Source organism: Punctularia strigosozonata, assembly GCF_000264995.1.
Source record: "Punctularia strigosozonata HHB-11173 SS5 unplaced genomic scaffold PUNSTscaffold_5, whole genome shotgun sequence".
Taxonomy (NCBI): Eukaryota; Fungi; Basidiomycota; class Agaricomycetes; order Corticiales; family Punctulariaceae; genus Punctularia; species Punctularia strigosozonata.
Genome location: NW_006767437.1, coordinates 1352958 through 1366554, shown reverse-complemented (window position 1 = coordinate 1366554; position 13597 = coordinate 1352958). Strand labels below are relative to the sequence as shown.

Genomic DNA, 13597 nt, shown 5'->3' with positions numbered 1-13597 from the left:
CCCCCCCGCGCCCCCGCCCACACGAGAGCCCGCGAACTGACGACCGTGCGTGCTGTGGTCCCGTTACTACCACACGGCAGTGCGCTGCTGTTTGCGATCCTCGCGCTCGGCGTCTTCTCCGACTTTTCGCGCCCGCCACCGCCGTCGTCCGCCTCGTCGCCTCGGTCGCCCCCGCCTCCACCTCAGGACGAAAGGCAGAAGGACGAAGAGTCCACGCGATACATCCACCTGTCGCGGGCGGCGCTGAACCTCCAACCGGTGTTCGACAGGCCGCCGTGCGTGAGCACGGTGCAGACGCTCAGCTTCATGGCGACGCACAAATCGCTGCAAGTGGAAGAGGATAGCGTTGAGGGTGCCTGTAAGTCGCCCATATGTTACGTTTAACCACATCTTGAAAGGTGTTCTGAACGATGGTCGGTTTTGTAGGGGCATTCAGGGGCATGAGCGCAAAACTGGCGCAGAGCCTGGAGCTTCATCGCGACTGCTCACGCTTCCGGCTGAGTGCGCATGAGGCTCAGAAGCGGAGATCGCTCTTTTGGCATATATGTTTCACGGATTGTATGATGGTCGGTGGAGTCGCTGCACATATATTCAGGAATATATCTAACGTTTCTCTCCACAGAGCTTGGCGACCGGGCGACTACCGACGTTCGACTTGGCCTTCATCGATTGCGCGCTACCGGACGAAACCGTCGACGGTGCGTACGGGGCTGACACCCTCGCTGCGATCGCATCAGAACGTACGTCCCCCCTTCTTCGGCCCCGTTCCCTCCGGCGCTCAAACCCACTCCTCCCTGCGTATCCCCTTCCATCTGGTCTTCCTGCTCGCAGTCACCCTAAACTGATTTCTTCTTCCTCCTCTCTGCCTTTTTTCCCCGGTGCTTGGCTCACCGCCCGCGCAGTTTACGCCTGGAAAGCCCGGTTCGCCCGAGACTGCCTCGTGCCGGTGTGCCACGGAATCCTCACCGCCAAAGCACCCGCGTACGCGACCATCCTCGCGCTCGACCGCACCGTGCGCGACGCGGAGATGCCCCTCTACTCCCGCGTAACCCCGAGCCCGAGCGCGGCCGACTTTGGCACGCTCATGCACCACTTCATCCCCCGTTCCTACCGGGACCAAAGTGCGCAATCCTTCCTCTCTCTCTCTCTCTCACGTCCTCGCCTTCTCTTTCTCTGACGTCCACCCTTTTATATCTCTTTCTATCTTATCCTCTCCCGGATCTCGCTGCGTGCGGTGTTTGCCCGTCCTCCAGCCCTGCTATACATCCACCGGTGCTATTTTGCACAGGCGGTGTGCGATCAGCCGGCAGACCCACTCAAGAGCCCGTACGCGCCCTCGTTCCTCGCCGCCTACCGCAGCGCGTGCAACATCCTCAACACGCTCAAGGAGATTGCGGAGGTATACCCCGCCGAGCTCGCGCGATGCGGCGAGCTCTGGTCCCACGCTTTCTCCAGTGCGGTGCGTAAACCTACTTCCCCGCCTTCTTTCTATTTTTCTACCCCTTCCCCGTCTTTTCTATCTATTCTATTCTTTGCTCGTACCCTCGTTGTTCTCGGAGATTGCGTAAGCGCGGAGGCTAATCATAACCCTTCTCTTCTGTTGTTGTTGTTGTTTGTACCTATCCAGGTGATGCTCGCCTCGGTCGTGACCCACGCGCCCAGGAGCAAGGTGTCGAACGTGGCGCTCATGGAGCTCAAGCAGGCGTGCGACCTGTTCGAGAAGGTCGCCGCGCACAAAGGGCGACCCGCAAAGTTCCTGGTAAGTCGACTTGTTTTCACGATGGCCCATTTCTCCCTCGCGCGCGGGGTACCTTAACCTCGACCCGGGCCTGTCCGTCACGTTCAATCGAACCGCCCTGTTCCTTATCTCTCTCCCGTTCCTTACCTCCGACCGTAAAAATGACGAAAAAAAAACGCTGATCCTTCCACCCTCTTCTCGTTCCTACAGCCGATCTTACAGCGCCTGATGCGCAAAGCGGACCGCAAGCTAGCCGGGCTCGCGCTCGACCGCTCCTCGGCGCTCGACGCGCTCGACGAGCGGCTCGACGCCGCCGCAGACGACCACCTCGTCGGGTACGCGCGCCTGCGTTCCCTCGCCCGGAGCAGCCTCCTCGACTTCCCGACGACCACCGGCACGGGTTACAGGCAGCACGCCGAGTCGGCGCAGCGCACCCCGATCGGGGGGTCGCCCTATCCCACGTCCGGCGACGCGGAGTCGTGGGAAGGGGCGGGGGTAGGGGCGCCGATCGAGGAGGAGGAGGAGGAGGAAGAGGGGGAGGGGGCGAGGGGGGCGAGGGGCGTGCGCGGCCGCCGCTGAACCTGCAGGAGACGTGGACGAGCTTTTTGCGGCAGCTCGACCTGCCGCCGACCGACCTCGCGTACACGTACGTCGGCAACTTGGGGCCGGGCGCGGTGGTCGGGGCGATGGACGGGGCGGGGATGCGGCATCCGTGGGCGGGGATGGGGATGGGGACGGACGAGGACAACGTCGGAGGGCGGGCGACGGTGTAAGGGGGTGGCGGGCGCAAGTTATTTTGGGGTCTGCTGGCTGGGTTTCTCGTTTGTTTTTTTCCATGTGTTCCGCGCTTGCTTTCTTTTCTGCTGTGTGCCGTTTGGACTTTTCCTCTCTCTCTTCGCGAAAGAAGAAACCGTTTTGCGGGGTTTTATTACAAATGTGGATATAGTATGTGTGAGATCCCTCCGGGGCGACAAAGCAAATACACGACTAAATAGTTCTACAAACCGATGATATCTGTCTCTCTCAAGTATACGAGGAAACCTGAGGCAAATGGGTCACCGCGCCCTCATCTGCTCCTCGTCGCCGAGAAGCCGCGTCTCTTCTTCTTCTTCCTCCTCCTCCTCCTCTTCCTCTTCGTCGCTCTCGTCATCGACGTCGATCTTGCCCTCCCTGATCCCGAACGTCACGAGCGCGCCAAGCACCGCGACGCCCGCGAGCACCGCCCAGGCGAGTATCCCTCGGCCTCCCCCGCTGGTGGCGAAGGAGAACAGCCCGCCCGCGGCGAAAGGGCCGAGGGCGCGGCCGGCGGCGGCGAGCGTCTGGGCGAGGCCGTTGAGCGCGCCGAGCGAGGCGCGGGAGGGCGCGGCGTTGGTGATGAGGAGCGCGAGCGTGGTCAGGCCGAGGACGGTGCCGACCGTCCTCAACAGGAGCACCGCGGAGAGCTCCGTCCAGAAGAGGGCCTCCGCCTTGGTGTGGCGGGAGGAAGGGGGGGAGGGGCGGCAGGCGACGAAGGGGGTGAGGAGGAAGGCGAGGGCGAAGAGGGCGAGGGAGGCGCGGACGCCGCGGATGGAGCCGAGGGCGGCTTGGATGCGGACGAAGGCGGCGAGCTGGAGGAGCATGCCGGCGAGGGAGGAGGCGGCGAGGGCGGCGCCGATCTCGGGGGCGGAGAGGGCGCGGCCGGCGGGCGGGGGGAGGGGCGGCGAAGGGGGGGAAGAGGGTGGCGTGCGTGGTGAGGGCGAGGTTGAAGAGGAGGGCGGTGGCGAGGAGGGAGAGGGTGGGCAAGGTGAGGAGCGAGCGGAAGGGGATGGTGGAGGAGGGGTGCGGAGGGCTGTGGCGGTGTGGCGGGAGGGAGAGGGAGAGGGAGGAGGCGCGGGAGAGGAGCGAGGGCGCGATAGAGGCGAGCGAGCGGCGCGGGTGGAGGAGCGGGGTGCGTTCCGACGTCGTCGTCGTCGCCGTTCCGGGGGCGATGTGGATCGTGGCCAGCCGGCGGCGTTTGGGGCAGGACGGGCGGCGGAAGAGGGCGCGGAGGCGGGCGGAGAGGGGCCGCACGCCTTGGCGGCTCTCGCGCATGAAGCAGGCGACGACAAGGAAGTCGAGGCCGAGCAGGGCGGCGATGGCGACGTTCGGGAGGAGGAACGGGTGCGCGGCGAGGAGCGGCGAGGACGAGAGCGGGCGCGCGGTGCGAGCGAGGGCGCCGCCGATGAGCGGGCCGAGGAGACCGCCGGCGCCGTAGACGACGGGGAGATACTGGAACGAGCGGCTCTGGTTCGAGGCGTCGGTGATCTCGCCCATGATCGTGTTCACGACGCCTATCGCGGGTGCATGTCAGGCGGGGTAGGTAAGATGTATAGAGAGAGAGAGATAACGCACCGCCGTTGCCGTTGACGGCGCCCATGGCTGCCTGCACCGCGATCGCCGCGCCCACCGATCCGCACATGCCGAACGCGACGAAGCCCGCCGCCGTGAGCGCGGTACCGAGGAGGAGCACGGGCTTGCGCCCGACGCGGTCGCTCGCCCAGCCCCAGAAGAAGTTGGTGAGGAGCTGGGCGACGGCGAACGCGGTGCTGAGGGCGCCCGCGTAAAAGCCGACGTCGGCCGGCTCGACGCCGGGAAGGGAGAGGAGGAGGGCGGGGAGGTACGGGCCGACGGAGTTGAACGCGGTCTGCTCGGCGAGGAGGACGAGGGCGAGGCAGGCGAGCTGCAGCTTTGGGATCGGCGTCGGGGGTGGGGCGCCGGGGCCCTGGTGCGCGCCATCGTCGCTCTCGTTATCCGCCGTCTCTTCTGTGCCACAGTCCGAGCTCGGCGGCGGCGGGCGCTCCGACGAGTGGCGCGCTTTCCTGTCCATGGCGAACGCCCGGGGCCGGGTAGAGTGGGCGGTGTGGGTGTACGAAGTGGGCTACTGTGCGCGGGGCATGTCCCGTCCTGACTCCTGGGCGTGAGTTGGCTCCGTTCCGCTGTGAGTAGATCCCGGGTGGATTGGTCGGGAGAGGGGCGGCGGGCTAAGTATATCGCCTTGGGCGCCGACAAGTTCAAATCGTTACCCGTCCATCCTGGGAGTATCCGCGACATGCATCATCGATTAACGTCTGGGCGCACATACAATACCGTCACTATACACACTTGCCGCACCATAAACCGGACTGGTCTCTATGAAATGCTCGTATATAACACCTCTACGCGGCCACCCATCGAGACGTCTAAACGATGGTTTCTATTCGCACCTCGGTCCCACACTCCTTCCCCCTACGCGCGAGCTCCGTCGCCGGCGTGGTGCGGTGCGCCCTCCTCCTCCCCGCGCCGCTTTTCCCGCGCCGATCCCGGGTCGAATCCGTGCGCGCCCCTCCTGTCCGCGCGGTAGTCCAGCGCCAGGTTGAGCAGGGCGACGCCGATCCCGAGCGACGAGAACCCGATCCCGAGGTAGAACGCGGACCGATATCCGCGCAGCACGTCCGCCTTCGTCCGCCCGCCCCGGTTCAGCTGCGTCTCCACCGTGCCCGCGAAGCCCAGCCCGAGCGAGACCGAGTAGTTCACGAAGGTGTTGACGAGGCTGGCGGCGCTGCACAACATACCGGTCAACGGGCCAGTTTACGGGGGGACGCCGAGGAGTAGTAGTAAGACCGCGACACGTACATTCCCTCTGTTCTCGGGGGTCGGATCAAGGTATATATCGTGAACAACGCGCCTTCGTGATCATAAGAAGCTGAGATGAGCTCACGTTGATGTCGATGAACGGAATTGCTCGCGACGAGTGAAGCCGCCGGAAAACTGCCATACGATCCTCGTCAACATATATGCCAGACTCGGAGACGATTGAAGCAGGCGATCCTTGCCTCATATCCTGGCCGAATCTGGCCCAAAAAACAAGTGAGCGGGTGGGCGACACGGCCTCGCGTGGTGAACGGATCGCTTACGGCGCGATGATGGTGCTCACGAACGTCAGAGCCCAGTACGTCTGATGCACCGGGGCGATCGCGAACAGAACGGTAGCGACGCAGAACGCGGTAAGGGCGACCACCATGAGCAGCGACGGACCGATACTGTAACAGGAAAAACGCGACAAGAGTGAGTGTGTGCGTGCGTGCGACAAAGGCATATACGCACATTGGTAGAAGGAAGCCGGTCAAGGCCGTCGCTATCGCCCCCGCGACGGCGACCGGCGTGAAGGACGCGACGGCTCCGAGCGGCGTGTACCCTCGCATCTGTATGTAGAACCGGGTGCCGTAGAAGTTCCAGATTCCCTACGCGACAAAGAAGATACGGCATGAAGAACGAAGATAACGCGGTGACATTGCCGCGGCTAAAACGACCGCTCACGAATGTAGCCCAGCCTAACACACTGATGAACCGAAACGAGACGGAAAAAAAACCACGGTGAGTCCCCCTTCCAGTCTCTCGGGAAGCCGGTGCCAAAAAAATTCGTGGAAAAAAAAACTCACATGCACGCCAGCATCATGCTGATATGGCGATTCCATATCGTCGTCGGTACGAGCGCGCCGTGCACGCGCCCTTCGACGACCAGGAACGCGCACACGAGCGCGACGCCGACGACGAGAAGCGCGTACGCGTACGGCGTTCGCCAGCCCACGATCGGCGCCTGGTTCCACGCAAAGTTGACGAGCACGAGGCCGCCGATGCCGAGGACCGCGCCCAGCCAGTCGAACCGAGGACCCGCCGTACTTTCGTCGGAGGGCGCCGATGACGCACCGGACGAGGTCGACGCGCCGCCGTCCGTTTCGGGGTCGGGGGCGTCCAGGATATCGTCCGCGGGGATGACGAAGTAGCAGGGCATCGCGCCCGCGGCCATCTTGGTCAACAGCGTCGCCATCCTCGGGCGGACGTACGTACCCGGACCGCGCAAGAACTACGCGTTCGCCGTCTTCGCCGCCGCCGCGCCCAACGGATTTCTGGTCGGAGGTGAGCGCTTGTGCGCCGGGTCCCTTTTTTTTCCTGTTGCGTGTTGACCATCAACCCCCCCCCCCCCGTGGCCCAGCGGTATTCGCTAGCCTGTTCGCGCAGTTCGCGTGGTGGCCGTGGTCGTTCTGGACCGAGGCCATCGCGTGCCTCGCCATGGTGCCCGCCGTCATGGCCCGACAGACGTCGAACATGATCACCGACCGCGCGTACACGGAGAACCCGGCGACGAGGGACCACAGCGCGAACCAGACGTAGGCGACGAGCAGGACCCTCTTGTGCCCGTACATGTCGCCCAGCCTGCCGGCTGGCAGGACGAACGTGCCGACGGTGAGCGAGTACGCGGCGATCGTCCATGACTCTTGAGCGGGGTCGGTCGTGCCCAAAGACTTGGCGATGATCTCCAGCGGTACGACGACCTGACCGAGGCTGGCCTGAGTGAACTTGTCGCGTGCGTCAAATCGGGCGGTTTCTATTGCGCAGCTGCTCGGTTCCGTCTTACCAGTTGTGCACCTATTCAAAAAAAATCGGAATTCAGATCAAGTTCTCGTGTTCGCAAAACGGCTTTTCTCGCAAGTTTACTCACAGCTTATGACGATGATGAACAGGAGTTCATGGACCTTCCCAAAGTGGACGCCTTCGTGGAAAGGCGAATGCGGACCCTTCTCGACGCTGACGCTGGCGCTGCGCGACGACATATCGTGTCGCCAGATTCAGTTTCGTGAAATGGACGTCCCTCCGAGCCGTCGCGAACTGGAAACTCCGTCGAAGACTACGAGCGAGACGAGGGGGGGGTCCAGCGCTCACATTGGCATTATACATATACCAAGGAGCTAATAGCCAGGTGCGGCCGGCTGATCTTTATAAGGCGTGCGCGATGGTCGCAAATACGTCCAACTCGGTCCATTTCCGATCACGGTGGTTTACCTGCTCCGTCAGTCTATCGAAAAATCCATCCGCTCGGAGGACCCGTCACAGCCTCGGGACCCCTGGACAACCGTCATATCACTATGGCATATAGGAGCAAGCTTCGGAAAGAATCGACCTACAGGTGTATGTCACAGACCTGGACCCAAGTCGCCTTTGAGACAGTAAATGTGCAGGAGACTATCCTCTCTACCTGCATCTTCGTTATCCAGAATGTCAGTCACAGGTGCCTCTGGTTATGAGTCTATTAGGGTGCAGTGGCCAAGCGCGAACGACATGCTGGAGTTACCTGTTTTCCGAAAGCGGAACAACCCGATGGCGTGGTTGCCGCGCTCCGTCGATACCAAATACGTGCAGTTTGGCGCACCGATAAGGTACGGAAGTTGGGGAGCCTGCTGATACGCCGATGCAGGCGCAGAGAACCTTCGGCACGAGCGCGCTGGCGGCGATTATTTGTGAGCGGTGCGGTAAAGCCATATGGGCCAAAAGGGTTGCGAAGCCTCCGTAGCGGCCAGATTATTTGCCTGTTGCTGCACTTCAAGTGCTCAGGTAGATCATGGCGCCATTGCCCGAGCTCTCGCGCACTTTGCAATGCATAGCTGGCTGTGATGCGGTGAAGTCACCACCGGTCGCATTGGTGCTTGCGACAGTCGAGTTCAAACCACGAACGCGGGAGCCCGGGACGGGCGGAGCTTTCATACAACATAATTTAACTTTTTGAGAAATTTCACTTGAGTAAGTATGCAAATGCCTAAATTGCCCGGAGCACGTCCCGCACTCCCCGTCGTCCGAACGCACGCACGCATCCCCAGCATGTCACAAATCCAGCCAGAACGCACGCCTGTGGAGCACGATAACCACGTTCCTCCTCCTCCTCCCCCTGCTCTCCCACTGGGTGACTTCCCGTAAGGATCTGTAAGGCCGAATAGAATAGATTTCGCTTACAAATCCACTAAGCGAGCGATGCCGAAAAATCGGCATCAACGAGCCAAGTTATCGGTTTACAAGTCGCTCGTACAGACCTTTTATCTGGAAGGGGGGGTCGACCCCCCCTTCCAGACCAAAATGACCGTTTACAGACAGGAATTTGTCATACACGTGACCTTCTCTCTTCCTCATTCGCTGCTCAGCCCTTCTCAACGGACCTCCGCGTTTATGATGTCTATTTCGGCCCCACACCGTACGGGGGCATAAACGTACAGCATAACCCACAGATCGGGGTTTGAACTGTTTATTCTGTGTTTCTGTCGCTCCAGATCTTACGGGAAGTCATCCACTCTTTGCACGTTTGCCATTCGCCGCCAACCCAAACGCAACGGCGCCTGCCAAAAGCGGCTAGCGCGGGCTCACGTCATTGGCTGACCGCGGCGCTATCTCGCACACACCCCCCTTCTCGTCCCACCGACGCCCAAGTCCTCCTCCTCCTGCCTGCCGCCGGTCTGTGGCACTCCCGCATACATCCCGCAACCACCGCCCCTCCACCAGGAGCGACACACGACGATGAAGTTCATCGACATCCCCGCCCTCTCCGCCCTCGCCCGCGCTCTCACCCACGACGGGCCCGACTGCAGCGTCCACACCCGGCTCGAAGCCTACAGCTGCAAACCCACCAACCGCGATAAGAAGCTCTTCAAGTCGCTCGAACACGCCTACGCCGACGACCACGCCCACTCCTCCTCATCACCCCCCTCCGGGTTCTTCGACGTCTCTGAAGAAGAAGACACGCCCTTCGGGCCCCTCTCCCGCCAGTCCGCGCGCAAGACGCTCTACCTCCTCATCGCCACCCTCAACGCCGCCTTCCCCGACCACGAGTTCTCGGACGTCAAGCCCGCCCAGTTCTCGCGCGAGCAAGCCGGTGCCGCCGCCGTGTTGCACGCCCTCTCCGCCTCGCTCGCCGCGCCCCTCTCCGCCCCGTCGTCCTCCTACCCAGGCACCTCCGCCTCGCCCGACCTGCCCCCGCCGCCGTCGCTCCTCTCCTCTTACCCCTCGCCCTTGTCCTATTCCCTCCCCACGCGATCATCAGGAGCAGGAGCAGGCGCAGGCTCCCTCCTCTCTCCGCCGATCAGCAGCAGCACGCACCCGGCCCTCTTCCGCGCGCTCGACGACGCGATCGGCCTCGCCGACTGCGACGTGTACGCCTACGCGCCCGACCTGGACTCGGACCCGCTCGCGAACGACGACGAGGGGGAGAACGACGACTGGGACGCGGCGAGCGTCGGCGACGAGGACGGGACCGAGTCGGACGAGGAAGACGCGACGTTCGCGTTCGAGCTCGAGTTCGACCACGACGCGCCCCGGTCCGACGGCGAGGAGGACGGGGACCTGCCGGACGGCGCCCAGTTCAAGAGCCCGCGCCGCCGGCAGAAGAAGCGCTTCGTGGTGCCGCCCGTGCCGTCGTACGCGTCGGGTTACTCGTCTTCGCCTCCGTCGAGCGCGACGCCGACCAGCAAGGGACGCGCGATCCCCGCCGGACGTCGGGTGGGCATACGGATGAAGCGGCGCGGCGGCTTGCTATGGTCCTCGCACTGGTTCTTCGTCAACCGGAAGCTGAAGCGGATCTTGTTCGTGTCCGTCTGGGCGCGCAGCCGCGGGATGAGCCGGCGGTGGTCCGACTCGGACGAGAGCGAGCTCGGCGCGAGCTGGAGCGAGGATGTGGGGGAGAGGACTGGGAGGAGCGAGAGGTTTAGGGGATGGGAAGGCGCTGCGGGTGCGGGAGCGAGGGCGCTTGGGTTGCGCGCTTGGGCGTGAGCGCTATGTTAACCGCTTTTTACTCTGCGAAGGGTGAGTCATGAGAGTGTATGACTCGGTTGAAGGGTGGTACTGACCTTGTTTTATGACAGATGTGAATATGAACATCGCGAGCGCGTGGTTCGCGCGGGCATGAGTGTCGTCTCTTCGTCTTGTTAATGCTTGATACCTCTTCCTGTTACCGTTTGTGGACTATACTCAGGGTTTCGTCTTCCGTTTCTTCGTTCGCTTCTGTGTGTGTATGACTAGTCTTCGTATTGTATCAGCCACGCACGCGGGCTCCTGTGTTACTGTGTACTGTGTACCCACCCTATGTCGCACCCTCTCGTACTTTAGACTATGTCAGGACGGTGGATCTTCGTAGCCGCACGTCTTCGGCCGTATTTTGACATGCTTTTGATCGAAAAGTCGTGCTTTGCGTAGGGAAGGCGAGGTATGCGGTGGTGGTCGATGCCAGCGAAACAAGTAAAAGAAAATACATCGGTACGGGCCATCGATTTGATCGTGAAGTGTGAAAGGGTCCGGCGCATCCGCGCGGGTTGCGCGGGTGAACCACGGGCGAGATCGATGATCTCAAATTCAATGATAGCCACGTGGTGGCTGTGCTTGCGACTTTTCGTGAAGATCTGTCGTTATCGAGGGCGGAGTCCCGTCGATGCACGCGAGGGGAGGGGGCGGGCCGCGACCACATGCATATGACCCTTGATCGTATCGTATCGCGCTGCGGCGCGGGGGACAGAAAGTGGTATACATAACCGGTGGACTTTTGGAACTCTGACTACTACTACTACTACGAGACTCGGACGCACAAAAATGTCGACGCCGCCATTATCTGGGGTGTACGTCCCCGCCGTGCTGTTCATGAAGGAGAACGAAGATCTGGACGAGGAGGCGATCAAGGCGCACATACTCAGGCTCGCGCAGGTAAACGGGCCCTCGCATGTCATTTTGACTTTCATCATCGGGCTCTTATTCATCGCAATGGGGATCGGGATCTACACAGGCGGGCGTCACGGGCATCCTCGTCCAGGGCTCGAACGGCGAGGCGCAGCACCTCTCGCACGACGAGCGCAAGTACGCGATCCGGCTCACGCGCTCGACGCTCGACGCGAACGGGTTCGAGAAGACGCTCGTGATCGCGGGTACGGGGGCGCAGAGCACGCGCGAGACGATCAAGCTCTGCCAAGACGCGAAGGAGGCGGGCGCGACGCACGCGCTCGTGCTCACGCCGTCGACGTGGGTGCCCGCGATGACGCGCGAGAACGTGCTCCGGTTCCACCGCGAGGTGCGTGTTCTGTAGTTTTATGTTTTTTTTGGTAGTGCCTGTCTGACGGGGGGACATATCGATGATCGTGGGGGGCAGGTCGCGGACGCGTCGCCGATCCCGACGATGGTGTACAACTTCCCGGTCGTCACCGCCGGGCAGGACCTCGACTCGGATCTCATCGCCGCGCTCGGCGCGCATCCGAACATCGTCGGCACCAAGCTCTCATGCGGAAACGTCGGGAAGCTGCACCGGCTCACGGCCGCCCTCCCCGCGTCCTCGTTCGCCGTCTTTGCGGGCAAGTCGGACGTGTTCCTCCACGGCCTGTTGTCGGGCAGCGCGGGGGCGATCACGGCGCTCGTGAACGTGTGTCCGAAGGTGCACGTGAGGTTGTACGAGTTGTGGAAGGAGGGGAAGGTCGAGGAGGCGATGAGGCTGCAGGAGAGGTTGGGGAGGGCGGATTGGGCGGTCGCGAAGGTGGGCGGGGTGGGCGGGATCAAGGCGATCGTGAGCAAGGCGTTTGGGCATGGCGGGACGCAGGTGAGGGGGCCGTTGAAGAGCGCGGACGTAAACAAGTTTGGGCCCGAGGCGGGAGCGCTATGGGAGCTGATCGAGCTCGAAAAGTCGCTGTGAGCAGCGGAGAAGGGGCGGTAACCTCTCCGCCCCTGTGGTCTTGTACGCGTATGGACCGAATCTCTGTTCTGGTTTCACAAATGCCAATAGTGCAGTTGAACGGGGTACCCTTGACTATCGGTTCCTCAAAGCGTCGGACGATGCAAATGCGGGAGATGAAGGGTGTGCGGGCGTCCAGATGTTACATACTCCAGAGAGCACGTCCACATGCGTATGCAGAGTCGCGGGCCGACTAGATCTGTAGCCCTCGGCCGTCGCGTGCATCTTGGTGGATGAGAAGACGAGGATGGGGCTGCTAGAACGCCCGGAGAGATGGTATTGCACCCAGTGCGTGGATCACATGCGAGAATTCTGGGGAGGATGGGGATATCACATGCGAACGCGATATCCTATTTCACTGCGACGGTGTCATAGGCGCAGGGGACTCTGCTCGCGAGATTACCACCTATACCTATACGCCCTCTTCCTTCCTTTGACCACGTCGACCTTCTTCCTCTTCGCCCACCATGTCTGACATCAACATCCCGGGATTCAAGGCGCGTCCAACCGCCGTAGTTCGCGAGAATTCGAGTTGACGAATGAGCTGTACCACACAGGCTTCGGACATCATCTCCCAGCTGGCACAAGTCACCAGCACGTACAGCGAAGAGGAGAAGAAGAAGGAAATCAAGAAGGTGCGTCTGCCTTTTTATCTTACACGAAGGCCGGATGGACTGACGTGCCCGGTTTCTTCGTCTTTCAGACGAACGGCATCTTCGAGCTGCGCATAAAGAACGCGGAGGGCAAGGAGGGCGTGTGGACGATCGACATGAAGAAGACCGGGACGGTCTACAAGGGCGAGGCGAAGCCCAAGCCGGACGTCGCCATCATCTTGTCCGATGATACATTTGTGCAGCTCGCCGAGGGCAAGGTGCGCTGCCCCCATGTGGTGCTCACTCGAAACCAACGCTAATCCCTCATCGTACAGCTTGACGGACAGAAGGCGTTCATGACCGGCAAGCTGAAGACAAAGGGTAACATGATGCTCGCGACTAAGCTGGACGGCGTGTTGAAGGTGCGTTTATATGCCGCGAGCATTCTTGAGCATTTACTCATGCGGCTTTGAATACATCAGACTGCAAAGGGCAAAGCAAAGCTCTGAGTTACGTCGTATCGTTGTATATCATACCGATACCGTCAGCCTATCCCCTTCGTTTTCCTCTTGCACGCGATTCGCTTTGCGTCTGTATTTCGTCTGAATACTACCTGAATTAATCATGTGTTCTACGGACTTACATGCACGACGTGTCTCCCTATGCGAGCGCCTGGTATCACCTATCCATTTTGGACAAAGCCTACGGTGCAACTTACGAGAGTCACCGGCGGGCCCGACGTTC

The 13597-nt window shown here is 61.7% G+C and overlaps 5 protein-coding genes across 5 annotated transcripts in view; 4 read left to right on the top strand and 1 right to left on the bottom strand.

Annotated features, from left to right (window-relative positions):
* The window catches only part of PUNSTDRAFT_125868 (uncharacterized protein), a gene marked incomplete at both ends in the record, with an annotated part of 4541 nt that extends 2030 nt beyond the window's left edge, over positions 1 to 2511 (top strand). The window contains 8 exons of the mRNA XM_007383043.1: positions 81 to 358; positions 427 to 566; positions 623 to 740; positions 903 to 1121; positions 1254 to 1459; positions 1628 to 1759; positions 1949 to 2299; positions 2353 to 2511. Of these exons, the coding sequence (XP_007383105.1) occupies positions 81 to 358; positions 427 to 566; positions 623 to 740; positions 903 to 1121; positions 1254 to 1459; positions 1628 to 1759; positions 1949 to 2299; positions 2353 to 2511 (1603 nt within the window). The remainder of the gene's footprint in view (positions 1 to 80; positions 359 to 426; positions 567 to 622; positions 741 to 902; positions 1122 to 1253; positions 1460 to 1627; positions 1760 to 1948; positions 2300 to 2352) is intronic.
* Positions 2512 to 3518: 1007 nt separating this feature from the next.
* Positions 3519 to 7347, bottom strand: PUNSTDRAFT_125866 (MFS general substrate transporter; the record flags this gene model as incomplete). Its single annotated transcript, XM_007383042.1, is given in 13 exon segments — positions 3519 to 4047; positions 4109 to 5294; positions 5369 to 5375; positions 5454 to 5503; positions 5569 to 5586; positions 5650 to 5775; positions 5840 to 5976; positions 6053 to 6074; positions 6175 to 6564; positions 6584 to 6685; positions 6854 to 7083; positions 7152 to 7162; positions 7236 to 7347. 12 exon segments carry the CDS (start codon positions 7345 to 7347, stop codon positions 4982 to 4984), a joined length of 1518 nt encoding a protein of 505 aa, XP_007383104.1. The 3' UTR covers positions 3519 to 4047; positions 4109 to 4981.
* Positions 7348 to 8724: 1377 nt separating this feature from the next.
* Positions 8725 to 10460, top strand: PUNSTDRAFT_125865 (Maf1-domain-containing protein; the record flags this gene model as incomplete). The annotated part of the gene is made up of 2 exons (XM_007383041.1): positions 8725 to 10283; positions 10417 to 10460. Exons 1-2 carry the CDS (start codon positions 9077 to 9079, stop codon positions 10458 to 10460), a joined length of 1251 nt encoding a protein of 416 aa, XP_007383103.1. The 5' UTR covers positions 8725 to 9076.
* A 557-nt stretch (positions 10461 to 11017) lies between these two features.
* On the top strand, positions 11018 to 12323 carry PUNSTDRAFT_52021 (aldolase). Its single transcript, XM_007383040.1, has 3 exons — positions 11018 to 11248; positions 11328 to 11609; positions 11688 to 12323. The coding sequence occupies exons 1-3, from the start codon at positions 11138 to 11140 to the stop codon at positions 12219 to 12221; spliced, it is 927 nt and encodes a 308-aa protein (XP_007383102.1). The 5' UTR covers positions 11018 to 11137; the 3' UTR covers positions 12222 to 12323.
* Positions 12324 to 12661: 338 nt separating this feature from the next.
* PUNSTDRAFT_101770 (sterol-binding protein) lies at positions 12662 to 13510 on the top strand. Its single transcript, XM_007383039.1, has 5 exons — positions 12662 to 12757; positions 12818 to 12895; positions 12964 to 13131; positions 13189 to 13275; positions 13336 to 13510. Exons 1-5 carry the CDS (start codon positions 12728 to 12730, stop codon positions 13360 to 13362), a joined length of 390 nt encoding a protein of 129 aa, XP_007383101.1. The 5' UTR covers positions 12662 to 12727; the 3' UTR covers positions 13363 to 13510.
* The last annotated feature ends 87 nt before the right edge of the window (positions 13511 to 13597 follow it).

Excerpts from the sequence above, each read along its gene's own strand:
- PUNSTDRAFT_52021 (XM_007383040.1), top strand. The coding sequence starts at position 11,138 with ATGTCGACGCCGCCATTATCTGGGGTGTACGTCCCCGCCGTGCTGTTC. Across the intron at positions 11,249-11,327 it reads ACATACTCAGGCTCGCGCAG|GCGGGCGTCACGGGCATCCT; the intron begins GTAAACGGGCCC and ends GGATCTACACAG. Across the intron at positions 11,610-11,687 it reads TGCTCCGGTTCCACCGCGAG|GTCGCGGACGCGTCGCCGAT; the intron begins GTGCGTGTTCTG and ends CGTGGGGGGCAG.
- PUNSTDRAFT_101770 (XM_007383039.1), top strand. The coding sequence starts at position 12,728 with ATGTCTGACATCAACATCCCGGGATTCAAG. Across the intron at positions 12,758-12,817 it reads TCAACATCCCGGGATTCAAG|GCTTCGGACATCATCTCCCA; the intron begins GCGCGTCCAACC and ends TGTACCACACAG. Across the intron at positions 13,276-13,335 it reads AGCTGGACGGCGTGTTGAAG|ACTGCAAAGGGCAAAGCAAA; the intron begins GTGCGTTTATAT and ends TGAATACATCAG.